The 27,706-nt window shown below is 45.4% G+C and overlaps 1 protein-coding gene across 4 annotated transcripts in view; it reads right to left on the bottom strand.

The window, feature by feature from the left end:
• Positions 1-27,109, bottom strand: part of adam11 (ADAM metallopeptidase domain 11) — a 256,822-nt gene extending 229,713 nt beyond the window's left edge. For all 4 annotated transcript variants that reach the window (XM_072487068.1, XM_072487070.1, XM_072487069.1 and 1 more), the window contains exons 1-3: positions 26,681-27,109; positions 26,159-26,334; positions 24,745-24,821 (exon numbers count right to left, since the gene is read on the bottom strand). In XM_072487068.1, coding sequence (XP_072343169.1) covers positions 24,745-24,821; positions 26,159-26,334; positions 26,681-26,738 — 311 coding nt within the window. In that variant the 5' untranslated portion in view covers positions 26,739-27,109. The remainder of the gene's footprint in view (positions 1-24,744; positions 24,822-26,158; positions 26,335-26,680) is intronic.
• Between the last annotated feature and the right edge of the window lie 597 nt (positions 27,110-27,706).

The raw sequence follows: 27,706 nt of genomic DNA, 5'->3' as shown, positions 1-27,706 counted from the left end.
CATGATATTCTTATTGAGATCCTTGGGATCAATGCAGGTGCGCAGGTCCCCCGAAGGCTTCTTTACGCACACCATCGAGCTGACCCAGTCGGTCGGTTCGGTGACCTAGGATATGATGTCTTTTTGCTGAAGATCCTTGAGCTCTGCCTTCAGACGCTCTCTCAGTGGAGCAGGGACTCGTCGTGGTGAGCGGACCACTGGCTTTCCATCAGGTCATAGCAGAATCTTGTATCGATACGGCAGCGTGCCAATCCGTTGAACACATCTGAATACTGGGCGAGGATGTCATCGATGCTGGCCTGAAAATCCACATGGAGGTTGTCGTGGTGTAAATCCTTTGAATGAGGTTCAGCTGCTTGCAGGCGTGCGCACCTAGTAGGGACGATCTGTCCAGCTTAACAACTTCAAAGCGTAACCGTGCTTGTGTATGTCGGTTGGATACGTGCAGATGGCAGGATCCCAGTGCCGTGATGGCATTCCCGTTGTAATCCAGGAGCTTGCAGGCAGCTGTAAGGACCGTGGGGGGCTTCTTAATGCATCTGAAGTCTGCCTGTGAGAGGAGGTTGGCAGAGGCACCTGTGTCCAGCTTGAACTGGATGGGGCAGCGGTTGACCTTCATCACTGCTCACAATTCGTACTTGGATTCCACAGCTAGGATTGATTGGACTTGCGATGGGTCTGGTGTGGCATATTCACACGTTGTAATAATGCCCACAAGTAGGCGTTGTCCAGGCATTCATCATCTGGATCCGTTGCACTGCCGGGATCAGAATCCTGGAGGCCTTGTTGCACACTCCGGATGCGCCGTCGTCGGAATTGGGAGCGCTGGCTCCTGACTGGTGGTGCAGATCGGCACAGGGCTGCATAGTGGCCTGGCTTCCCGCAGTTTAAACAGTGTCTGCCTCTTGCAGGGCAGTGTTTCTTTAAATGGGCGGTGCCACAGTTCGAACATGTCATGACGTCGGCGTCCTAACGCTCCGTGCATTGTTGCACATACGCAGTGCGGTTCTCAGAGGTCTGCAACTGCGCAGTGCGGGTTTCGGCCACTTTGTTATCCCGTTCGCATTGCGCATGCGTCGGGCCCCAGGAAGAGCGTGCGAAATGGCCGCTTTCGTCAATGTTGAGGCGATGCATCCGGGAGGTGGCCTGCACACTCTCCGCCTCGTGGGAGGCTAGTTTATCATTTTCTGCCATTTTGTACTGGGAATAGCGATTTTTAGCGTGCTCATGCACTGTGCATGTTCCAATCACGACTGGCACGGTCATCTGCTTGATCGTCAGTAACTGCTCTCTCAGAGGATTAAAGTGAACTCTAAAAACGATTTGGTCTCTGATCATGGAGTCAGTGATATCACCGAAGTTGCAGGATTGCGCTAGCAGTCTAAGATTAGTTAAATATGAGGTGAAGGATTCGTCTTTATCTTGCAATCGCTGCTTGAATATGTAGCGCTCGAAGATTTCGTTGGAGTCCACCTCACAGTGGCTGTCAAACTTGTCCAGGATGGTCTGAAATTATGTCTTGTCCTGGTCTTCGGCGAAGTGAAAGGAGTTGAATATTTCCAAGGCGTGATCACCCGCTGTGGTGAGGAAAAGATCTATCTTCCGTGCATCAGGCGCACCATTGTCTGATGCTTCGACGTAAAGCTGAAATTTCTGTTTGAATGTCCGCCAGTTGGCATTGAGATTGCCGGAGGTCCCGAGCTGGTGAGGGGCGGGAATTTTTTCCATTGTGCCGGTATACATTCGCTGGTCGTCACGGATCTTGCTGAGTTGAACTAACTAGATTGAACAGACTCCTGGTATCATGTAGTGTTATGTAATTTGGAATAACACAAGCTGCCACTTGATGCAGTTTTGAGTAAAAGATGCTCCAGACTTTGAAGTGAGTTCAATATGTTTTATTGAACTATTAGCACAGTTCTCAATGAATTCGACTCTGCTAATCTAAATGTAGTAACTCAGTCTAACTGAACCAGCCTTGCTCTAAACCATGTGCTGGGGTGTGATGCTGAGGATACACCTTGTCTCACTCTGTAGATGTTGGTCTGTGGAAAGAGGCGGGGTGTGAGTGTCTCATCCCTTTTATAGTGAGATAGCACCCCTGAGTGTCCTGACTGCTCATTGGTCGTGTCCTATTCTATGTGTTCATTAGCTGCATGTTTGCATATCATGGCATCTCCCCTTTTTTAAAAATGTTTTGTTGGCGTATGTGAATGTATTCACATGTGAATGAGTCTGTTTCTAACATGACTGACGGAGGAGACCAGAGCAAACAAAACAAATGTTCACAAGTCCAGTCTCTCAGTGGTCGCTCAATCCTACCTTTCAGAAGTGACTATTCAAAATCACCTGACTCTGAACAACTGGTTACATTATTGTTGTTATGGGAGAGAAGAGAATGTTGAACAACAACCAAACGGAAAAGGAGTTGTACAGGCCAGGGGAGCAGTAAGTTGTTAATGAAGAAGTGGAATATGAGCAGCAAAGTTGGAAGAAAGAGTAAAGCAAGCTGGGATACATGGCTGGAGCTTCTAATGGTGAGTTATGACCGGATCTGGAAGACATTGGGTGTGATTCTCTGTTCTCCGATTTCGTAATCAACGATCAGGCAGAGAATCCCTAATGACGCCGAAATCGGGGGTGGCGCCTGTTTGACGCAGGTTTTGTATGTACCGCCCCCTCTCAAACAGCCTAATCACAGCGCGCACCGCACTCCATTGGGACGGCCTCAGCGTGTCACCTGAAGGCCCTCCCCCTAATGCTCTGCCCCCGATGGGCCATGTTCACGACAGTGCGGTTCACTTCTGGTCTCAGCCATGCGGGAACCGGGCATGGCGGCTGTGCGCTGTGTCCAGCGCCACCAGAGTCGAGCGGGAGCCGTGCTGCTGGCCAGGGGGGCTTCCGCGAGGGCTGGGGGGACTGGTGGGGGCTGGCCTGGGGGGCACTATATGGCAAGTTGGGTCCGCACACAGCCCGAGCCGTATTTAATGGCGTGACCGTTTCAGGTCATCGCTGTACGTATTCGCGGCCACGGACCCGGCCATTCTCCGGCTGTTTATTTTGTGGAGGCGGGGAGTTTTACATGGCGCAGCTGCTGGATCCTCACTGGTCGCAGCATTGGTGAGGGGGCAGCGGCGATTTTTTCCACGTAAAATGCCACAGATTCTCCGCACAGCCTCAGAATCTGGCCCAATGTGTTTGACGACAGAGTGGAGTGGACCTTGGTACGGCCAAACATGATGAATAGAATTTTGTACAAGAGAGGACTTGGATTCATTGGAGATTCAGGGAGAAAGTGCAGAGATTGGCAAGAAAGGCATTCAAAAATCAATTCCAAGAATGTTGCATGAATTTAGTTTTGATAGCAATGGGGCGGGGAGACAGAAGAAATAGGAGCAAGGATTGGCCTTGTGCTTGCCCCGCAATTTAATAAATCAACCCTTCCTCAAAGCAGTTCTCCATCCCAGGAATCAACCCAGTGAACCTTTTTTTGAACTGCCTCCAATGAAAGTATATCCCTCCTCAAACAAGGAGACCAGATTTGCACACAGTACTTTTGGTAAACTCCCAACACCCTTTACAGTTGCAGAAAGATTTTTCTACTTTTCTACTTCATTTCCCTTGCCTTCCTAATTACTTGATGCACCTCACGTTAACTGCTTGTGTTTCATGTATGAAGACATCCAGATACACATATGCCGCAGCATTCCAGTGTCCCTCCACTCGAGTGATATTTTGCTTTTTCAATTTTCCTACCGAAATGGATAACCTCACATTTTCCCATCTTATAGGGAGAGAACGCGAGAGAGAGCGAGAGAGAACAAGAGAGAAAAGAAGAGAGAGAACGAGAGAGAGAGAGAAAGAGAGAGTGAGAGAAAGAAAGAGAGAGTGAGAGAACGAGAGAGAGAGAGAGAACGAGAGAGAGAGAACAAGAGAGAGAGAGATCGAAACGAGAGGTCCAGAGGTGGAAGAATGCAATCTTATGACATGTCAGGATGTGAGCTCAGGGTTGAGAAGAACATCAAGATTGTGTCCAGTTGACTGAACTTAAGGGAGAAACTGGAGAAGCTGATGCAGTTTACACTAGAGACTCATACAGATGAGAGCCAAAAAGATGCCTTTATGTTTGGTGGCATTGAGGTGCACAACATCCAAGGCTTGAGGCCAGGTAGATAGTAGGAAAATGTAACAACTGCCTTGGTGGGTGATGGTGGTGACAAAGACATAGATCATATGGAACTCAATCCCATACTTGTAGATTGTTTTATTGAGGGTACCATATAGATCGTAAATAAGTGTGCAGTAAATTGATTTCTGAGGCAAATGGCTCAGAAAGCTGTCCTAGACATATTTAAGAACTGCCCCACCCCTCCCCTGCTCTTTAGTCTTTGCATTGTTCGTTTTCAAGTCTGTGTGGAATAATTGAAGTTTCCCCATTTACGCTGCTCTGTGTTTCTTGCATCTTTCTGGAACCTGCTCCTCCATCTACTCCAACTATTTGGTGACCTATCATAAACTCCCATCGGTGTGACTCCTCCTCTATTGTTCCTGAATTTTAATCAGAAGGATTTTGGGCTGGAGTCTCCATTGGCGGGATTCTCCGCTTCATCGGCAGCGCACTCATGCCCACGGGTTTCCCGACAGCCTGGGAGTGGCCACAATGGGAAACCCAATTGGCTGGCTGCCGGAAGGAGGATCCTGCTGCCAGCGGGGAGGCCACACCAGAAAGCGGGTCTGGCAGGATGGAGAATCGCGTCCTCTGTCTTTGAACCCTCAAGTATATCACCCTTTCCTCGTGCTGTAACAGTATCTTTACCATCTGCAATCTTTGTTTTCATTTCCTTCCTTACCAATGCTGAATACAATGAACCAGGTCACCGATATTGCCATCACATTATAGTCCCATGTGACTATCTGTGCCTGCTGCTCAGAAACCATTTTTTACCCTCTCCGTGCTTTTAGATGCTTTAGTAGCTCCAAATCGGTGCTAGTCCACCTTGCATTTTGCCTCTTTTCGATTCCTCCTGATTCTGAACTATTCTTTATTCTAATGCTGTTTATCTCTTCCATCTTCTTTCTAATACTCCACCCTGGTATCCTTCCCTGACAAATTAGTTTGAATGCTTCCCCAAGAAGTAGAAGGGTGTGGCACATAGAGGGTTAATGTGGGAATGGGTACAATACTGCCCACACATTGATGTAAGAGAGTACATGACCTGTACCGATGGTGTTGGGACAGGGCTACATACAGATCAAGTCATGGAGGCAGCTCTTAGCGAGTACCCTTTACTGTATATTTGTAAATTGTTTTAAAAGTCAATAAAGACTTACAATTAATAATAATAATCACTTATTGTCACAAGTAGACTTCAATGAAGTTACTGTGAAAAGCCCCTAGTCGCCACATTCCGGCACCTGTTGGGGAAGGCCGGTAAGGGACCCACATTTGACTGTGAATTAACCCAGATTTGACTGTGAAAGCTTCATTAAAACTGAAGAGGTATAACCAACACCCTACATGGTGCCAGCTTGTGAAAAAACCCAAGACTTCGCAGAAAATGCAAAGGAAAACTAAAATGCTGGAAAACTGTGGAAACCATCAATGAAGTAGTCTGACCTGAAAAGAAGCTCCCGAAACAGAGGAAAAATTGCCAGGATAAAGCTCCAAAGAAAGGCTTGGAAGCTGAGGGTAGAAATCTAAAATGCCTTACTGCAGGAGAAGACTCAATTGAACCTCCTTTGGAAGTCCAGTTTCAAGTCCCAGAGCCAGGGTGGGTGTGCTAAATCTTTTAAAACTCCAGGCTACAGCAAGTCCTACAAAATCTTTAAATAATTGTGCAGTTTGAAAAAACCTGTCGCTAAAACTCAATCGCCAAGCTTACTCTGAAATGGGAAAAAAGATTAAATAATCCAGAAGGTGACTTCCAAACTCAGCTGAGAAAGCAAAAGCCAGGATCTTACAAATTTGTGATTGGTGATTGGACAGAGCCGGGTGGCAACTGAAGCATGGAGTCAGCTCCTAGCTTGTACCCTTTACTGTATATTTGTAAATATCTGTAGTTCTAAGAGTCAATAAAGACTTAGTTAACCTACATACGACTATGAAGGCTTCATTGAAACTGAGGAAAATGTAACCAACATCCAACAACCATTCATCCTGCATCAATGCAAGTTACGAGCTCAAACTAAATCATAAGTATCTTGATGGGCCTTCAATATCTCTCCCCACTTTACCAGGTTGTTCCCAAGCCCTGAAGTGTGAAAATGTAGCTAGCAGCACACCTGGTCAGAAATTAGACTGCAAGCGACACTGCATTTAACTGCATGTGATCATTATTGAGTATAAGTGGAGAATATTGTGATTAATGTGTTATGCCAATGCCACAGATCAAAGCTTTTATCAAAATAGCCTTTGTGTTTCTAACAATTTCAGCAGTAATCCTGCAGCCCACAGGCCAAATAAAAATGACAGCCGAGTAGCTGAAAAACCATTAATACAGATTGTTGCTAAGCCAACAATATCAGTGATAACAGAAGTACTCTGCACCAAGTTATTAATAACTCAGTCTCCACCTCCAAACTCATGGTGATTTAGCAGTGCTCACTTTCAACATCTGCTGTCTTAACAATCCGGACCAGAATATGTGACAGCAAAAGACAGTTTTCAATCCCTGTTTCAGTGAGTAAATGCATCGTGTGGTATGACTTCCAACAATGTCATGCAGGACCTCAGTAAACTCACTGAGTCTGTATGGAAACAGTTGGTCTTTTTAATTTCTTACATTTCAAGTTGCAGCAGATTAGTTTCCCCTCAATGGGGGAATGTGTCCAAATTTGTCATTTAGAATTTACCTGCATCACAGATGTATCTAAATGGAATTGAAAGTGGATAGTTTTATAGCAGGGATCAAATGTGTGTGTATGTGTATAGCACATATCTACAATGAGCCAGATATTAAACTCTGCACTGATGGAGGAGTGGCAGAGGAAGTGGAGAACAAAGATTCAGTACAATATTTACATTTAAGCTCCAAAATTATGTAACGTGACCCCTCAGTGTCCTGTGTCATTCAATGGGAGAACATTTCAGAGGATTGCAGTTAATTCCATTTGCTGCAATTGTGGTTTTCCTGCCACGTTAAGTTAATTTTTGCAAAGTCAGAAGTGGTGCAAATCGTCCCCGGAGCTATGTCCCATCCCCTGGGTGTTCGGATGTTGCATGCATGATGTTGCCTTCTGCATTGTTCAAGAACAGTGTCCAGGCATCAGGGTTGCTAGGCAATGACCCCCACATGCTACATGGCCCACCCTCCCACAGGAATCCACTTGGCATGTGTGAAGTTCTCATGACTGCCAATTCCCTATTAGCAATAGCCTTCAGCTGTACAGCCAGAGCCCTCAGCCGTCATTGGGGGGCGGGCAGGGACAAGGGTTGCACCCGGAACGGGTACATAAGATCCAGGGGTTGGCATGGTGGTGCCACGAGTGATTGCCTCCCCACCCTCCCATGGCGGCCCACCCCTGCGGAGAGTCCCTCACCCCCAACCAAGGGTCCCATACCCCCCACGAGCACTGGGGTGGCAAGCCCAGCGCCCCCAAGCTGTTTTGCGCGAGCAAAGATGGCTACTCACCTCCTCGGCTCCCACAGAAACACTTCATCCAGGTTCACGTTTTCAAAGGGAGTATTAATCGGAGCCAGCATGAGCACTTGTTGGGGAGGCCACTGAATGATGGGAGGTTGTTGGATATGGGGTGGCTCCTGTTAATTGTATGGAAATTGGGCTTAAGTGGTGATAATTAGTTTCTCCCCACGCTACGGCGAGATCCCGATTTTGTCTGTGGGAGCAGGCCGGTTGCATCGCAAACTGTTTGTCGCTGGCATGGATCTTGTTTTTTAGCCTCTCCCACTATTCACCGGCCTCATTTCGCTGAAGCGAGAGCGTAACGAGGCTGGAGAATCGCGCCCTTTGTGAACTTTTCTGTCTCTAATAATGTCCCAGATGCACATTTTTGTAGGTTTATAGCTATTGCTAAAGGCAGGCCTCCAATCCCGATGGGCCTTTAACAGACCCACGCCAGAACTAATGGGGCACAAGCCAAAAATCAGTCAAAAGTCATTTCACCGAAACCATCAGGATTGAAACACTCAAATTTTTTTTGGCCACTGATCTTGCACCCTGCTTGATTTTAAACTCTGTTGAATTCTGGATGATTGAATTCCTACAGTGGGAGTGCAAAAGGAGGCTATTTGCTCCAAAGAGGGCCCCACCTAGGCCCACTACCCCCACCCTATCCCATAACCCCACCTACCCGACACATCTTTGGACACAAAGGGGCAATTTAGCATGGCCAATCCACCTAATTTGAAAGTGCTTCATGGGCTGCAAATCTTTCTGGAAAACTCCTGGCAAGCGCGAAAGCCACTTTATAAACATCAATTCTTTAATTCTTTCTTCAGGTGACATGATGCAGGTCACATTCTGCCTTGCAAACATGTTAAGGTGACCAATGATAGAATTTACAGTGCAGAAAGAGGCCGTTCGGCCCATCAAGTCTGCACCGGCCCTTGGAAAGAGCACCCTACTTACGATCAAGCTTCCACTCTATCCCCATAACCCAACCTAACTAAGGAGCAATTTAGCATGGTCAATCCACTTAACCTGCACATCTTTGGACTGTGGGAGGAAACCGGAGCACCCGGAGGCAACCCACGCAGACACACGGAGAAAGTGCAAACTCTACACAGTCGCCCGAGGCATGAATTGAACCTGGGACCCTGGAGCTGTGAGGCAGCAGTGCTAACCACTGTGCCGCTCGTCCATAGCATTTTACTTTGAAGGATCGCCACAACAAATATATCACAAATCAGTGGCCAAAATAAATGTATCCCTTCTGGTGTATACTGTGATTAGGGATGGATTTAACTTGCCTCTGCAGGTGGGGTAAAAAGGTCAGTAGGCTAGACTCATGATGCAGAGTGACACCAGCAGCGTGGGTTCAATTCCCATATCGGCTGAGGTTATTCATGAAGGCCCACCTTCTCAACCTTTCCGCTCGCCCGAGGTGTGGTGATCCTCAGGTTAAACCACCACCAGTCATCTGAAGGCAACTTTGCCTTACCTTAAATCGTGAGAAAAGGCAGGGGTGGAGTGTACCTCATCTTCCTATCACCATGTAATTTTAACAGCAACGGGGAAGAATATTTTCATACTGCAGCTTGAAGCAATGCACCAGATTCATAGCCTGAAGATCCCAAAGTTATCTCAATGTGACTTTGTTTGACTGGTTACATTGATGATTAGTCAGCAGAGAGAGAAAGAACAAAGAGGGAATTGTGGCATAGTGGTACCGCTGCTGGATGAGTAATCCAGAGGCCCAGGCTAAAGCGCTGGAGACTTGGGTTCAAATCCCCCTACGGCAGCTGGTGGAATTTTAAATCAAGTAATAAATTCTGGAATTGGAAGCTACTCTCAGTAATGATGACCATGAAATTATCATTGATTGTTGTAAAAACCCATCTGGCTCCCAAATGTAATTATATTGTTGACAGAGATGTGCAGGCTGGGTGGCCATGTTCAATGCATGGGGCTACAGGGATAGGTCGGAGGAATGGACCTAAGTAGAATGCTCTTTCGGAGGGGTTAGTGCAGACTTGATGGACCACGTTGCCTCCTTCTGCACTGTAGGGATTCTAAGGATGATTGATATAATAAAATTGTGTACAAAAAAATGTCCTTTAGGGAAGGAAATCTGCCATCCTTAATAGTCAGGCCTACATGCGAGTCCACACCTCGCAGTAAAGTAGTTGACTCTTATCTGCCCTCTGAAATGGCCTCACAATCCATTCAGTTCAAGAGCAATTAGGGAAGATTTTATACCACAACCATAGAGACTCCAAAAGTTAATTTTATAGATAGTTACTGTTTTGGAACAAAGATGGCTAAGAATGAAGGAGTCATTATTAAATTGTATCCATGTACAATGGAACATGCAAGCTACAATTCCATAATAGTTTTTATTGGTATCCCACTTAACTTCAGCAGATGAACATACAGCTCTCAATCCATCCTACATCCCAAAGGCACAGAGTTATACTTGCTTTCCAAAACAGATTTGGCTCCTGTTAGAACCCCTGCAGACTCTGGTTGGCTGTCTTCAAAGTGCTGTTTCAACGGTTTTGTTTCAGCTGTACCCTGGTCCTCTGAAAGGTCTGCGCTGCTTTACATTTTTTTACATTATCCTATTAGAGCAAAACACCTTATTTGTGGACTCAAGTGTTCACCAGATCAGAACTCAACTCAAAATATTTTTTCAAAATGTTTGAATGTCTTAGCTCCACCCAGCAATGACATCATCTCTCCAAGCTGAAAACACATGGGCCGGGATTCTCCCTTCTGGGGACCATGTCCCCACACCGGTGGGAGAACCGGCGGCAATGACTCCGGCGTCAACGGCCCCCCAAGGTGAGGAATTCTCACTTGTCTAGGGGGATAGGTGGATGCCGGAGGGGTTGGCGCCGCTCCAGCCGGCGGCGAAGTGACGGCGCGGGTTCGCGCATGCGCCAAAGGGCCGGCGTGATCTCACGCATGCGCGGAACTGCCGGCGTGGTTCCGCGCATGCTCAGTCCGGCTGGCATATTTTGGCACTTGCGCGGGGGGTTCTCTTCTCCTCGCCGGCCATGGCGGACCCCTACAGGGGCCGGCATGGAAGGAAGAAGTGCTCCCACGGAACAGGCCCGCCCGCAGATCGGTGGGCCCCGATCGCGATCCAGGCCACCGGGGGTACACCCCCCCTGACTTACCTGCCAGGTCCCGGCAAGCTGGATGAACTTAACGCTAGACTTACCTCTCAGAGGGAAGTAAGAGACTGCTGTGTGCTCTGTTTCACAAAGACATGGCTCACCCCTGCCTCACCGGACTGTGCCATACAACCTGAAGGTTTCTCAATTCACCGGGCGGACCGAACCGCGTCATCAGGCAAAGCAAAGGGTGGAGGGGTGTGCCTCCTCATCAACTCCTCCTGGTGCTTGGATGTGGAGACCCTAGCGACCTACTGCTCCCCGGACCTGGAATACCTGACCGTGATGTGCCGCCCATACAATCTTACATGTGAGTTCACTTCAGCCATTATCGCAGCGGAGGTTGTGGCAAGGCCTAAAGAATATAACGGACTACATCCCACCCCAGGCAGAAGTGAAGAAGGCGCTGGATGAACTGTACACAGTTATAAACAACTACGAAACAGAACACCCGGAGGCATTGTTCATCGTGGCCGGGGAATTCAACAAGGCCAACCTCAAGAGTGTACTGCCAAAGTTCCACCAGCACATCTCCTGTCCCACCAGGAGCGACAACACGCTTGACCATTGCGACTCAAAAATCAAGGGCGCCTACCGTTCCATCCCCCGACTGCACTTTGGAAAATCAGACCATAAGACGGTGTTCCTTCTCCCGGCATACAAGCAGAAACTCAAACGGGAGAATCCAGCTAAGAAGGTCTGAGGAAACAGAAGAGTTCCCACGTGACTGCTTAGAGACAGTGGACTGGTCCATATTGAAGAACTCAGCGACCGACTTAAATGAGTATGCCACCACCGTCACAGGCGTCATCAGCAAATGTGTGGACGACTGCATGCCAAAGAAAGCAGTACGTAGTTCCCCAACCGGAAACCATGACTCAATCGCAAGATTGACTCCCTACTGAAGGACAGGTCTGAGGCTTTCAAGTCAGATGATCTTACCTATGCAAGAAATCCAGGTGCGACCTCCGCAAAGCCATCCGAGATGCCAAGAGAGAATATCGAACCAAGCTAGAGTTACAAACAGATTCTCGGCGGTTGTGGCAAGGCCTAAAGAACATAACGGACTACAAAGCGAAGCCAAGCAGTATCTCCGGCAGCAGCGGAGATAACCCTAACCCCTCCCTGATGAACTCAATGCATTCTATGCTCGGTTTGAGCAGGAAACCAACAATCTGCTGTCGAGTGCCCCAGCAGCCCATAACTCACCCATACCCACCATCACAGTTTCTGAAGTCAGATCGGCCTTCCTGAAAGTGAACCCTCGGAAGGCGACGGGCCCAGACGGGATCTCTGGTCCCGCACTCAGGGCCTGCGTGGACCAGCTGGCAGATGTGTTCGCGGACATCTTTAACCTGTCCCTACTCCATTCCGAGGTCCCCACCTGCTCCAAGAAGACCACCATCATACCGGTGCCAAAGAAGAACCAGGCAACATGCCTCAATGACTACCGTCCAGTGGCCCTGACTTCAGTCGTAATGAAGTTGCTTCAAGAGGTTGGTCATGAAGCGCACCACCTCCATACTTCAGAACGCCTTGATCCACTGCAATTCGCATACCGCTGCAACCGGTCCACAGCAGATGCCATTTCCCTGGCCCTACACTCATCCCTAGAGCATCTCGACAACAAGGACTCCTACATCAGACTCCTATTTATTGACTACAGCTCCGCCTTCAACACCATAATCCCAGCCAAGCTCATATCAAAGCTCTAAAACCTAGGACTTGGCTCCTCACTCTGCAACTGGATCCTCGACTTTCTGACCCACAGACCACAATCAGTAAGAATAAACAACAACACCTCCTCCACAATAGTCCTCAACACCGGGGCCCCGCAAGACTGCGTACTTAGCCCCCTACTCTACTCCCTGTACACACACGACTGTGTGGCAAAATTTGGTTCCAACTCCATCTACAAGTTTGCTGACGATACGACCATAGTGGGCCGGATCTCGAATAACGATGAGTCCGAATACAGGCGGGAGATAGAGAACCTAGTGGAGTGGTGCAACGACAACAATCTCTCACTCAATGCCAGCAAAACTAAGAGCTGGTCATTGACTTCAGGAAGCAAAGTACTGTACACACCCCTGTCAGCATCAACGGGGCCGAGGTGGAGATGGTTAGCAGTTTCAGATTTCTAGGGGTGCACATCACCAAAAATCTGTCCTGGTCCACCCATGTCGACGCTACCACCAAGAAAGCACAACAGCGCCTATACTTCCTCAGGAAACTAAGGAAATTCGGCATGTCCACATTAACTCTTACCAACTTTTACAGATGCACCATAGAAAGCATCCTATCGGGCTAAATCACAGCCTGGTATGGGAACTGCTCGGCCCAGGACCGCAAGAAACTTCAGAGTCGTGAACACAGCCCAGTCCATCACACGGTCCTGCCCCCCATCCATTGACTCCATCTACACCTCCCGCTGCCTGGGGAAAGCGGGCAGCATAATCAAAGATCCCTCCCACCCGGCTTACTCACTCTTCCAACTTCTTCCATCGGGTAAGAGATACAGAAGTCTGAGAACACACACGAACAGACTCAAAAACAGCTTCTTCCCCGCTGTTACCAGACTGCTAAACGACCCTCTTATGGACTGACCTCATTAACACCTCACCCCTGAATGCTTCATCCGATGCCGGTGTTTATGTAGTTACATTGTATACCTTGGGTTGCCCTATTATGTATTTTCTTTTATTTCCTTTTCTTTTCATGTACTTAATGATCTGCTCGCAGAAAAATACTTTTCACTGTACCTCGGTACACGTGACAATAAACAAATCCAATCCAATCTTTGTCCACCAGCCTATGCAAATGGGATGCTTGCTTAGTGATCCACAAATGCGACTGAGGTTAGCACTGGAGGGCAGCAGCAGATGCAGCTAAGTGCAACCAGTCGGATCACAGTGATGGAAAAGACAGACTTATGATCTGGACACTGTAGGGTAAAAGATTGAAAGTTTCTATGGTGAATTACACCATTAAACTGATTGATAGTCACCAGGTGTAAAGGTGGGTGACACTTGTTGCTTTCAGACACCCAACTATAACCTTTTTGCTGCAAGTTAACAGTGTGACTGCAGTGCTTGGGGGGGAAAAATGATTAAATTTGATATGCCTCGAAGCACTCATTCCCTGAATGCAGAAGAGCCGTGAGATATTTCACAATCGGCTCCTTCGTTTTATTGAAAAGGCCCTGAGGTGGAAAAAAATACAGCTGGCTGCATCAGAGCCACAGGCAGAGCAGGAAGTGTCATTGAGACTCATCGTAAATCCATAACTAGTATACAAACAATTAAAATAAGGGCAGAAGTAGGCCATTCAGCCCCTCAAGCCTGCTCTGCCATTCAATAGGATCATGGCTGATCTGTTTGTATGGAGCTCCAAATTCCCCATCAACGCCCGGTAACTTTGATTACCTGCCCAACAAGAATATATCTACCTCCGCCTTAAAAATATTCAGTGATCCCGCTTCCACTGCCTTCTGAGGCAGTGTGATCCAAAGTGATACAACTCTCAAGGGAAAAAAAGTTCTCCTCATCTCTGTCCTAAAAGTCTGACCCCTAATTTTAAAACAGTGCCCCCAGTTCTGGACTCACCCACAAGAGGAAACATCCTTTCCACGTTCACCTTGTCAAGACCGTTCAGGATCAAGCCACCCCCTCATACTGCTAAACGCCAGAGGAAACAAGCCCAGCCTGTCCAACATATCCCCATCAGACAACCCACTCATTCCAGGTATCAGGCCAGTAAACCTCTTCTGAACGACTTACATCCTTCTTTAAAGAAAGATTAAAACTGCACATAGTATTTGAGATGTGGTCTCACCAATGCCCTATATAACTGAAGCATAACATCGTTATTTTTATGGTCAATTCCTTTTGTATTAGAGGATAACATTGTTTTAGCCTTCTTGATTACATGCTGCATCTACAGACTTACTTTTTGTGTCTCATGTGACACCTCTCACTGATACCTTACCAATGAATATAAACTTGTGTGTTCACTTCTCAAAGAACAAAGAGCAATACAGCACAGGAACAGGCCCTTGGGCCCGCCAGGCCTGCGCCGATCATGTGTCCTATCTAGACCAACCGCCTGTATCCCCGTTTGTTCATGTGTCTATCCAGATAAGTTGCTAACGTATCTGCCTCAACCACCTCACTTGGCAGTGCATTCCAGGCCACCACCACCAACTTGTGTAAAAAACTTCCTCCGCACATCTCCACTGAACCTTTCCCCCCTCACCTTGAACTTGTGCCCCCTTGTAATTGTCATTTCCGTCCTGGGAAAAAGCCTGGACACAGTATTCCAAAAGTGGCCTAACCAACGTTCTATATAATTGTACCATAAATTTCGAGCTGTTGTACTCGATACCCCATCCTATGAAGGCAAGCATGCCATATGCTTTCTTTACCACCATTTCCACCTGTGCTGCCACTTTTAAGGATCTGTGGATCTGCATGCCCAGATCTCTCTGTGTCTCTATGCTCCTGATGATTCTGCCATTTATTTTATAGCTCCCACCTGAATCGGATCTACCAAAATGCATTACCTTGCATTTGTACGAGTTAAATTACATCTGCCATTTCTTTGCCCAATTTTGCAGCTTATCTATATCCTGTTGTATTTTCTGACAATCATCTATTCGCAACTCCTGCAATTTTAGTATCATCCGCAAACTTGCTAATCAGACCCGCTACGTTTTCTTCCAAGTCATTTATATATATTACAAAGAGCAGAGGTCCCAGAACAGATACTGGGTTATGAGGATAGGTTGGAAGTGTTGGCTTAAGTGGGGTGCTCTTTCCAAGGGCCGGTGCAGACCCAATGGGCCGAATGGCCTCCTTCTGCACTGTACATTCTATGATCCCTGCGGAACACCACTAGTTCTCCATTTGGAAAAATACCCTTCCACTGCTACCCTCTGTCTTCTATGGCCAAGCCAGTTCTGGATCCATCCAGCTAGTTCACCCCTGACCCCATGTGATCTAATCTTTTGCACCAGCCTGCCATGAAGGACCTTATGAAATGCTTTACTAAAGTCCATGTCGACAACATCCACAGCCCTTTCCTCGTCAATCACTTTTGTCACCTCCTCAAAAAATTCAATCAAATTAGTGAGACATGACCTTCCTTGTACAAAGCCACTGCCTGTCGCTAATAAGACCATTCACTTCCAAATGTGCATAGATCCGATATCTGAGAATCTTTTCCAACAATTTCACTATTACTGACGTCAAGTTCTGGCCTATAATTACCTGGATTATCCTTGCAACCCTTCTTAAATAACGGTGCAACATTGGCTATCCTCCAATCCTCTGGGATCTCACCTGTGGCCAATGAGGACACAAAGATTTCTGTCAGTGGCCCAGCGATTTCATCTTGTCTCCTTCAGTAATCTGGGATAGATGTCATCTGGCCCTGGGGATTTGTTATGGTAGGTGTGCTTTTTAACACACCAAACTCTTCCTCCCTCTTAATAACAACCTGTTCTCCTTAGGCTTTACTGGGTACTTCATCTTTAACCTAAATCAACCTAAATAACATTTTCTTTTTTTTTATTTCTCCAATTAAGGACCAATTTGGCATGGCCAATCCACCTGCCATGTACATATTTGGGTTGTGGGGGTGAGCCCCACACAGACAATGTGCAAACTCCACATGGACAGTGACCTGGGGCTGGGATCGAATCCAGGTCCTCAGTGCAGTGAGGCAGAAGTGCTAACCACTGCGCCACCGTCCCGCCCCCGAAATAACATTTTCTATTGATCATGCTCCTCTTCATTCACAACCCTTTTCCCTCTCATATATCAGCTCAGATTGCACAAAAACAGGAACACAGTTGCCACCATTTTGGACGTGCCATTCCATTTTATTTTTCCCATGAAATAAGCAGTTTGGGTAAATTGTTTCAGTTCACTTCTAATAAATGTAAGGATGCGCAATAAATGCTGGCCTTCCCAGCGATGTCGGCATCCCATGAATGAATGGGTGAATTTTTTTTTTTAAACTGCTTTTACTGTCGATCGTTATGCTGTTAAATTTCCTTTGGAAAACGGCACCATCATCAAAAAGTCTGCCATTGTCACCAAAATCCATTGAGTGAATTTAATGGCCACTCCTAAACAAGTGAAAAGAAAACTGGGTGCTCAATGATGGACTTAAGTGCATAAAGCGTACCATTTATAGAATATTTCTTCTTAAAACTATACTCAGCGCTCAAGAGCTAAGTGGGTGACATGAGTCCCACATACCTTAAAAATTCCTCTTTGGGGAATTACGTTTTGCTCCGGTCACAATACCCACAGTGAAAATGGTCATGCAAATCCAGCATCATGAAGTTTTATGCCATATATCTTTACATCATACAGTCACAGATATGCTTTGAAGTTTCACAAGTGTCCTTTCACATTCAAATAGGTGGTGAACAGGGAGAGAATGTTTCTTTAAAAAACTGTGTAAGTAATTTGTAGTCTGATGTGAGGCTGATCTTACAGGAAGACATGTATTTCTGACTCCTGTACTGGGCAGAGTTAAATCGGTTTCAATTGAAATAGTAGACACTCCAATTGATCTCCGTAGCCCTTAGCTCAGAAAGGGGTATTTCACTTAGGAGTCCCCTCATCGCAATATTAAATTACATTGACATTCACTGTTTAGACTTTACATGAAGAACGGGTAGGAAAATGGAGGCTGTCAGTATATGCTTGAAGAGCTTCTGCCTTCAGGGATATTATTTCCATAAAGGGTTGTCGTGGTTATAGTGAGCAGTATGTTTTGCTCATGTAAATGTACTTGTTTCAATAACATCCAGTTTCCATCTTATATGAAATATTCACCAAGTTCCACTTTGCAACAGTGCAAGGCATGAATTTCTGCAGTGCAGAATAATTTCAAGGTCTTACATTATTTAATATACACTTAGACTTAAATAACACAGAAAGTACTATTCCACCCCAAAGGAAAATTTGCTCCAAGGGCAGACAGCATTTCACATCTAAAATTAAATTAAACTCAATACAATAGTTCCATTTTAATCAAATCCCTCCACAGCTTCACACCTCCCTGCTTATTTTTAACATTATTTCACAGTATGCGGGCATCGCTGACTAGGCCAGCATTTGTTGCCAATTCCTAATCATAGAATCATGCAGTTAAATGTGTGCAGCTTGAGGGAAAAAAGTGTACATGGGCACCTGTAAGCTTAAATAAATGGTGAGCAAAGTTTATTTCACTGCTGGCAACCAAGTGCAAGCCTTTTGTAATTGGATAAGATCCAACAATTTTATTCCAAGGCATATATCGTCTTACCAATATTACTTAAGTGATTTGAATGTGATTGGATTGTTTTTTTAGCGTTCTTGATTTCCAGTCACCTTTATTTTTGCATGTTCCTCTCCTTGACTAAAATCCCATTTTTTTCCCCCATCGCAAATTAAGATGAAATTCAAAACAAAATGGGCGTGTATAAGTGGAAGGCCTTGACATCACATCAACACCTCCTCAGGTTTAGTCATTTGCTAATCAAACTCTACATGGCACACAGTGAGGGTATAGAAACCGAGGAGTAGCTCATTCCACCCCTGAGCATCGTCCAGCATTCAATTAGATCATGGTCAATTTGTACCTCAACACCATCGACCAGTTTTGGTTCCGTAACCCTCAGCACCCTTGACTAATAAACTCTCCTCAATTTAAGTTTTTGCATCCTTCAGTGACTGTCCCAGTCCCCCACCTCCAGGCGCACCTCTGCCTTCTGACATGATCCCTGAAAGGTTTATCTCTAATTTTAAGATTATAGCCCCCTTATTGGACTGCCGCAACAGCAGGATTATTTCCACTTTATCAAGTCCTTTAATCTTTAACACCTCAATTAGATTCCCTATCATTGTTTATATTGAAGAGAATACAAACCTTCTTTGTGCCCTCATGATTAAAGCCTTTTAGACCAGGTATCGTTCAGGTGAATCTGCATTGCACACCCTCCCAGGCCAATACATCCTTCCTGGGGTGTGGTGCCTGGAACTGAAAATCTAAGCAGAGCTTTACATAACCGTAGCATAGCCTTCAAGCCCCTGGAGAGAAAGTTTGACATTCCATTCGCCTTCTTAATTATTTATGTTTCTGCCCACTAGCTTTTAGTGATTTCTGTACTTGGACCCCTAAATCGGTCTACTTCTCCACAGTTTACAGCTTCTCATCATTTAGAAAATAGTCTGATCTCTCAAGCACAAAGCAATGCATTAGTGTAGCAAACCACAGATCAATCAAGCCGTCACAAAATTATAACCCCGTCAACACCAATTCAATTAACACAAAGTCGCTGAATAAACATGTATTTTCTAAGTCAGTAGTCCCAGTGGGGAGCTGGCAACTCATCAGAAATTCAGGCACATACTGCCCATGATTTTCTAACCTTAAAACTGGAGCAATACAAATGTGTTCTTTTGATTTGGAATGCTGGTGGACACAGCTTCTTGCTGGCAAAGTGGACATGAAAAATTACCTGTGCACCCTAAATGTATAATTTTAAAAATATACAGGATTTTCCTTCTGGCCAACACTAAATATCCATGCTTATGATCTGAATTCAACTGGCTACAACTAATATTCAAGTTTATTCAGAACTAGGTTCAGAGACAGACATTTTACTATATCACAAATTGATTCAGTATCGTTCTTTCAAAATAACAAATGCCTCAACTATCTAAGCTTTAATTAATAATCTTTATTGTCGCAAGTAGGCTTACATTCACTCTGCAATGAAATTACTGTGAAAAGTCCCTAGTCACCACATTCCGGCGTCTGTTCTGGTACACAGAGGGAGAATTCAGAATGTCCAATTCACCTAACAGCACGTCTTTCAGGACTTGTGGGAGGAAACCGGAGCACCCGGAGGAAACCCACTCAGACACAGGGAGAACATGCAGACTCCGCACAGACAGTGACCCAAACCGGGAATTGAGAAACACTCAGCTTACACTTGTGTGTGTGTGTGTGTGTGTGTGTGTGTGTGTGTGTGTGTGTGTGTGGTGGTGGTGGTGGTGGTGGTGGTGGTGGTGGTGGTGGTGGTGGTGGTGGTGGTGGTGGTGGTGGTGGTGGGGGGGTGGTGGTGGGGGGGTGGTGGTGGGGGTGGTGGTGGGGGTGGTGGTGGGGGTGGTGGTGGTGGGGGTGGTGGTGGGGGGGGGTGGGGAGGGGGGTGGGTGGGGGGGGGAGGGTGGGGGGGGGGGGTGGGGGGGGGGGTGGTGGGGGGAATGGCAGCATAATGGGGGGTGGGGGGGGTGAATGGCAGCATAGTGGTAATGTCACTGGACTAGTAATCAAGAGATCCAGGATAATGAGCTGGTTCATAGGTTCAAATCCCACCATGGCTGGTGGAACTTAAATTACATTAATAAAATCTGGAATTGAAAGCTAACCTCGGTAGTGGTGACCACGGAACCATCTTCGATTGTTGTAAAAATCCATCTGGTTGTACCAAAGTTCTTTCGGGAAGGAAATCTGCCATCCTTACCCGGTCTGGTCTATATATGACTCTAGACTCATAGCAAGGTGGTTGCCCCTTAACTGCCCTCTGAAATAGCTTAGCAAGACACTCAATTCAAGGAAAATTACAAATGGGCATGAAATCCTGGCCTTTCCAGCAACACCCGCATCTCAAGAAAGAATAAATTAAAAATTTGCCGGTGCGTGAGGTTAGATGTTACCTGCATCTTAGTTGCTGTTTGGTGAAGAAAAGATTCACTGAAACAAGTTATACTCTTGCCTCTTAACATCAAAGTTTAAACTGGAACCCAGAAAGATCACACACCATATACAAAACCATTTTCAAAAGTACAGGAATGGCCGACAGGTTTTCTTGATGTCGTGTTTACATGTATTGAACAACATGATACAGAAGTGATATCCTTTCTTCGTTGATAAGCTGGTCCAGAATGTCAATCATGTGTGATATTAGTTGGCAAATCAGTAAACTCATTTGAAAAGATGTAGTCACAACATTGCCCACTCCCTAAAACAGAGAAACAGAACTAAAGGGACATTTGAGCTTCTTACAATACTCCCAATCCAGGTATTTCCATTACTATCAAAAGCATAGTGCTTGGTGATTTTAAAAAACAGGACAAACATCCAGTTAATTCTTCCTTAGTCCCCAGCCACAGTATATGGCTTTCAATGAACACTTGCCGGAGTTAGAAATCAAAACACAAAACAATTGGTTTACTTGCTACCTTGAAATGAGTCCATAAAAATCACAGAATGATAGAGCCGAGAAGGTGGCTATTCAGTCCATCCTGATTCATCTCCATCAAAGCCTTGTACAATATTAAACGCCCCTATTAAACCTCCCCTTATCTTTCTCTGAAGTAAGGAAGATAACCTTTTCCCTAATCTTTCCACATAGCTGGAATGCCTTTTGAAAGTCCAGAAATGTGACATTAACTACACTAAGTTTATTAACCCTCTCAACCAGTATTTTGAAAATTTGTAAAATTATATGATAGAAAATTCCAGAGATAGGAAAAGTGAAGATTTATAGTGTTACCTGTTCTTTCCTATACTCTTTTCTCTGTCCTTTCTGTGGCTCTGTTCCAATTATGGCAATCAGTGAATTTGCCCTTATTTCTATGTTATTTATGTCCTAATGCTTAGAATCGCCAGGTATCAAATGATACCACAAGTTTCGACCGGCTATCGATCAAAGAGCCAAACACCAGTTAGTTAGTTCAAGGTCAAGGGTACTTTATTTACACACAATTAGTCATGCAACATAAACACTAGTTAATTACACCTATCGACTAAGACAACCTGTACTTAACTTCAGCACCCAGCTTAGGTCAGAAAACAGGGGGCTGGTTTAGCACACTGTGCTAAATCGCTGGCTTTTAGAGCAGACCAAAGCAGGCCAGCAGCACGGTTCAATTCCCGTACCAGCCTCCCCGAACAGGCGCCGGAATGTGGCGACTAGGGGCTTTTCACAGTAACTTCATTTGAAGCCTACTTGTGACAATAAGTGATTTTCATTTTCCTTTCATTTCAGTGGCCGATTCTGGATCTATCGAGTCGGAAGGAGTAACTGCTGCTCAGCTAGGCTCATCCGTCTGATAGCGAGCGTTGAACTTGTACTTGCTTCTGGTGTTGCTGCGCTTGGAAATGGCCATGACTGGGGTACCAGGACCAAGGGAGAGCGAACATATAGCAAGCTCTTCTTCTTATACTTGGGGCTTTCGTGCTCTTTTGGGCGGTCCTCCGGTTTGGGCCCTACTAATTGGGTGATCCCTGATCACTCCGTTCGATTCCTAACCAATAAGTGGGCGGAGATCTGGATGGCTGGGCGTGTCCCAAGCGGTCACTGACCCCGTTGTTTGCGTTTCCCTTGAACAGGGAGTGGCGCCGAAATGTCTGGGACTGTCCCGGTTGCTCGAGTACCAGTCCTTTGTCTCGGTGAAGATGGGCGTTCAAATGCTAATTTGCCCCATTAAAATGCTAATTGGACGGAGTTTCGATATCATCTGGATTTCTTGCTTACAAATATGCATTTCAGGATCTGAGCCTGCCTGAGTCTTGGCTTGTCCATTTTACCCACTAGGCTTTGCGAGTTTCCCTGTACCTAGTTGGAAGTGGCCATCCCAGATGGCTACAATAGTCCTCCATATAAGGAGCAATCAGGTTATTCACATCTTTTACTGCTGTTTTTAAAAAATTCCAAAATGTACAAATTATGCAACATTTTCAATAATTCTCATCATAAAGCAAGGCCCTAAGTACAAGCAAACTAAGATATCCATTGCCAAAACTAAGCACTTGATGAAAGTATAACATTTCATTTATTGCACCATCTACCCCAGATGGAATAACCAGTTCTAAAAGTAACTCAAATACAAGTGTGAACTTTCTTGGAAATAAAGATGATGCATTTATTAAGTTGCAACTGCATCAGCAGAGGGTTTGTTGTAATTATTCTTACTGACTTACATTCAGTGCACACTCCCTAAGTATTACTGAACTTACAGGGACTCTGTAATATTTCAAATTCATTCCACATTGAAATGTACACAGTTACTTGCCAACTGCTTAAGGTTCATTTCAAGTTTTGCATGCAATATTTTTACACTGCAATTGTGTTCTCACATCTTGGCATTCATGTCGTCCTCTGACAATGGTTTTCATTAGGTCTCTTAACCTGCCACTAATTCTCAAACATCCTAATAGGCAGCCTAATAGCCGCTTGTTACATTGCAACACAAAGTCAGAAACATTCACAAATTGGGATCAGCCAGAGATCCACAATCTGGATCAAAAAATAAATGAATCCTTTTAAAAGTGAACAATTCTTATATTTTGTTACCCTCTTTGCTAGCTGGAGGCCAGGGAGACCCAGGTTCTGCGCACGCAACGGTTTAACATATTTTTCTAAAAATTGAAAACAAAAATGCTCATGTGCTGCAAAATAAATCAACATATGTAATAGTAATAATAATGCTCTTTAAATACCACATTTTAGTTCATTAAGAGTTTGGTTTTAATAGGCTCTTATTTTTGGGGGGTTGTATAACAAACAGCACAACAGCAATGCAATGAGGCAGAACAACGGGTATAGGCTTTTCCCCCATCATCCCTGCCCATCCCCTACCCCAACACTACTGCCTCTGGCAAATTGCTAAATGGAGGTCAGGCACTTCCTTCTGGAGAAGAAAAGGAAATCCGATCTGTTTTGCTGGGCTGTTTTGTTGTCTCCTCACCAGTGGGCAAGGAACAGACGTAACAAAAACAAATAAGCAGATATTTTGGATGATCTCCTGGGGTCTCAAAGTGAAACCACCAACAATATCAGTGGGACTGGAGAGAAGAGAGAAGAATTCATATCCTTATTGTGAAGGTGAAGAATATTTTCTATAATCAGTAAAAAGTCACCATGGTCCCAAATGACTATAGGCTGCTTTTCCCTTTGAGGGGGCGAGCTGACTGGTGGTGATTTAATCTGAGGATCACCACACCTCAGGCAAGGGGCAAGGTTCAGAAGGCGGGGCCTTCATGGACAACCTCAGCCAGCACGGGAATTGAAAACCATGCTGTTGGCCTTACTCTGCATCACGGACCAGCTGTCCAGTCAACGGAGCTAAAACAGGTTTATAATCTGTGCATATCTTTTGATCAGAATACATAACACAAGTTTGAATGCTAGTTTGCTTATTTCTTCAATTTTTATAAAATATTTGGCTTATAGCACTGCAAAAATACTACTTTCAATCAGCATTTACTTCAGAACCTCCAATGCAGCCTTTGCTCAACATATGTTTTGCTGAAACCTCACCAACATTGTAGAATTTCCAGATTTTTGTTCATTCAATGAACAATGCAGATTCCCAAGAATTTATCGGAATCTCAGTTTATATGTGAATCCAGTAGGGGTAAAATTAGTGTTTGGCAATAGCACAAAAAAGTCTTGTAAAACTGCTAATTACCTTGAGACGTGCAGGCATCTGCCCCCATATCGCCTAGATTGATGGCAGGTATTGGATTATGGGTTAAATCAAATGGATACACAGCCTCTGGACATATCATCCTAATTCATCAGCACCCCTGGAAGCCCGATGCTTATATTTCAATACCTGGCTACTTGCAGTCAATAGCAAGTATACTATTAGGCACAAAGTGGCATTGTGGAATAAGCTTGAAAGTGGCTGAAGTCGTAAAGTTAAAATACAAATTAGAGCACTAACATTTTGATTGGGAGCCTACTTGATGATCATCTAAATGTTGGATGTGTTCCCATGTTGCTCTATTGCACTTGCATCTTCCAGTTTTTAAGAGTTTGATTAATTGCTTTTACTTTACACTTAGACCAAACAGAACACTACAGAATGCACTAGCTCAACAATCTCACTCTAATCTCACATCAATCTGTTATTGGCCATTCTGAATGCAATACTCACTGGTTCAAGTCTAGGTCCAAAATGAAGGATGAGCCGAACATTTCTATCAGGAAGCTTGCTTGTGCAAGATGTATAAACTATAAAAAACAGAATGGACAATGTGATTTATAAAATGACAATTTTAAAAGTACCCTGAGCAGAACACTGCCCCCCCCCCCCGCAAAACATCCAGAATGCAAATGACTCCAAAATTAATGAATTTGCTGAATACAGGCATAATATCACTTTTGAATGTTTAGCAAATGTTCTCTGCCTTGAGCCCAACCAGCATTGTCCTGACAATTCGAATATTAAAAAAAGCCTGCACTTATATGGCATTTTTCACGACCACTGAAATGTGCTTTACAGCCAATAAGATACTTTCTGTCGTGTAGACACTGCTGTAATATAGGAATTGATGCAAGCAATATTCACGCAACAAATCCCCGCAACTAATAATGTTGATCGAGGGGTAAATATCGGCCAGGATGACAGAGGTAACCTATTAGAAATAGGCCTTTTCGAAAGAATCACTACATAGAATCACTACAGTGTAGAAGGAGGCCATTCAGCCCATCGAGTCTGCACCGACCCTCTGAAAGGGTAGGTTACCTAGGGTCAGGCCCCCGCCCTATCCCCTTAACCCAGTAGCCCCACCTAACCTAACCTTTTGGACACTAAGGGACAATTGATCATGGCCAATCCACCTACCCTGCACATCCTTGGACTGTGGGAGGAACCGGAGCACCTGGAGGAAAGCCACGCAGACACAGGGGGAATGTGCAATCTCCACACAGTCACCGGAGGCCGGAATTGAAACCCAGGTCCCTGGAGCTGTGAGGCAGCAGCGCTAACCACTGTGCCACTGTGACACCCCATTCACCTGAGCAAGCAGAACATCCATCTGTGCAAGCCGATGGGGTCTTGGTTTAATGTTTCATCTGAAAAATGGCACCTCTGCCAGTGTGGCGCTCCCTCAGTACTGCACTGGAAGGTCAGCCTTCATTTCTGTACTCTTGAATGGCGCGGTGGGACTTGAACCCAGCAACCTGAGACTCAAGACACGAAAGTCCTACCAACAAAGCTGCAGCTGACACTTAAAATAGATTGGTGCTGGACAATGAATCTACCTATTATTTTAAATATGATTTGATAAATTGACACAAGGACGAGACCATAGGGTCGTGGCAGTAGGCGAACCCAGACCGGGTCTTGCATAAGATCCTGTCCTTCCCAATAAGCACCATTGACAAAACGTAGCAGCTTCTCCAGAGTTGGTGGCACTGAGTTGACATTGCCGGCTCAGCTTTGCCTGGTATTTTAAACATGAATAAACTTGTCCTGCCCACAGCAGTACTAAAAGGTGAAGGAGAGGGCAATTAAAGCAGCTTTCACTGTTGCGAAAGAGAATGTGGAAAGAGAGCTGAAAACCTACGTGGGCACCAGTGCTGTTGTTGCGGATTCTGGTGCTGAGCCGGCGGTGCCCGATTTCCTTTCCTGAATGAACACTGGGGATTAACCGCTGAGGTTTGGTGGCTTCTTGTAAGACGGCCCTGCCGTTCCACCGTTCCTTCCACACCGCTCCTGTCTGGATCTCGGCTTTAATAAACCCTTGAACAACAACAACAATAATAGGGAAAGTTCAGTGCAAAAATCGAAGGAGTCTGATTATGGCTCGATCCTCAAATTTGAATGCTAAATCTGAGGGTTTTTTTTTTAACACACTCACACAGCCAAGCAGGCAACGCCGTATTGCTGACTGCTCACTCAGTGAGCTTTGCAGAATGTGTCAATGCAGCAACCCGCACTGAAAATAATGGACGAATCGCAGGTTTCAGGGGGAAATAATTACAGTGTAAGCTAAAATTCGCCCTAACGGGTGGCGGGGGAAACTGATGCATTGGCACTTATCTGAAAAGCGCCAATTTTCAAAAGAAAGACAAGTGCGCTTGCTTACCTGTAGGACAAGTGAGGTAGAAGAATGGAACAAAAATCCAGGATTGCACAAGAATCATGATTTCACATCCCTTGCACCAATTAGTAGCAGTTTAAAAATAATTGAGGTTTTCCTCCCCCCTCCCCCTCTTATATAGGAAGGTGATGTGATGGAGATCTGCAGAGAGGCTGGGACCTGTCTATCATTGATGCCCGCAGTCACCAACTCCATGTGAGAAACAGGATAAAATCCTCTCTCATTTCACTCCCAGTCTTAGGCATCTGCAGTCTCCAGCTCAATGCACCAGTCCAGATAAAGCCAGCCTACATCCCGGGGAAATCATACAACGAGGAATGTCATTACTGCTGGGCTCTGCTCCCGATGATGGGAAATCAAACTACAATCAAAATGCGATACTCAGATAAGCTGTAAAAAAAAAAGCTGGTTGGAGTAGTTTCTTTGGATGTCACGTGCACCATCAGCCCTCTCTCAATAAATACAGGGCTCCCAATGGTAGGTTGTTGATGTGATGCTCAAATCAGCAGGTGTCCAAATATGGTTACGCCAAACTTGCACACACCCAGATTAAAAGTCACCAACTCTATTCTTCAGAGACGTTTGACTTTGAACAACCTGCAGCTCTTTTCAAATTCTTCCAAAGCTAAGTTCTCTCTGACTGGGTCCGCAGCCTCAGGGACCCACAGGCAGCCTTTGGGAAGACCTCTTGGGCGGGTTTCCTGATAGGTAGAAGAAGGTTGGGAACCAGAAATGGTTCCAACCCCAAGTTCATAGGGTAAGGGCAAAAGATTCTGCCTGTTAACTGTTCCTGCACTCCCTTTAGAATTTCACAAGTTATTTTAATATTGCTGTCATCGTTCTTCCACCAAAAATACACCACTTCACATTTCTCTGCACCAAATGTCATCTGTCACGTTTCTGCCCATTCCTGTCCATGTCCTGTTGAAGTGTATCACTATTGTCCTCACAGTTCACAATATTTCCAAGTTTTGTCATCTGCAAATTTTGAAATTGTGTACACCCATTTCT

Source organism: Scyliorhinus torazame, chromosome 21 (assembly GCF_047496885.1).
Source record: "Scyliorhinus torazame isolate Kashiwa2021f chromosome 21, sScyTor2.1, whole genome shotgun sequence".
NCBI classification, from domain to species: Eukaryota; Metazoa; Chordata; class Chondrichthyes; order Carcharhiniformes; family Scyliorhinidae; genus Scyliorhinus; species Scyliorhinus torazame.
This window is presented reverse-complemented; position numbering and strand designations above follow the sequence as displayed.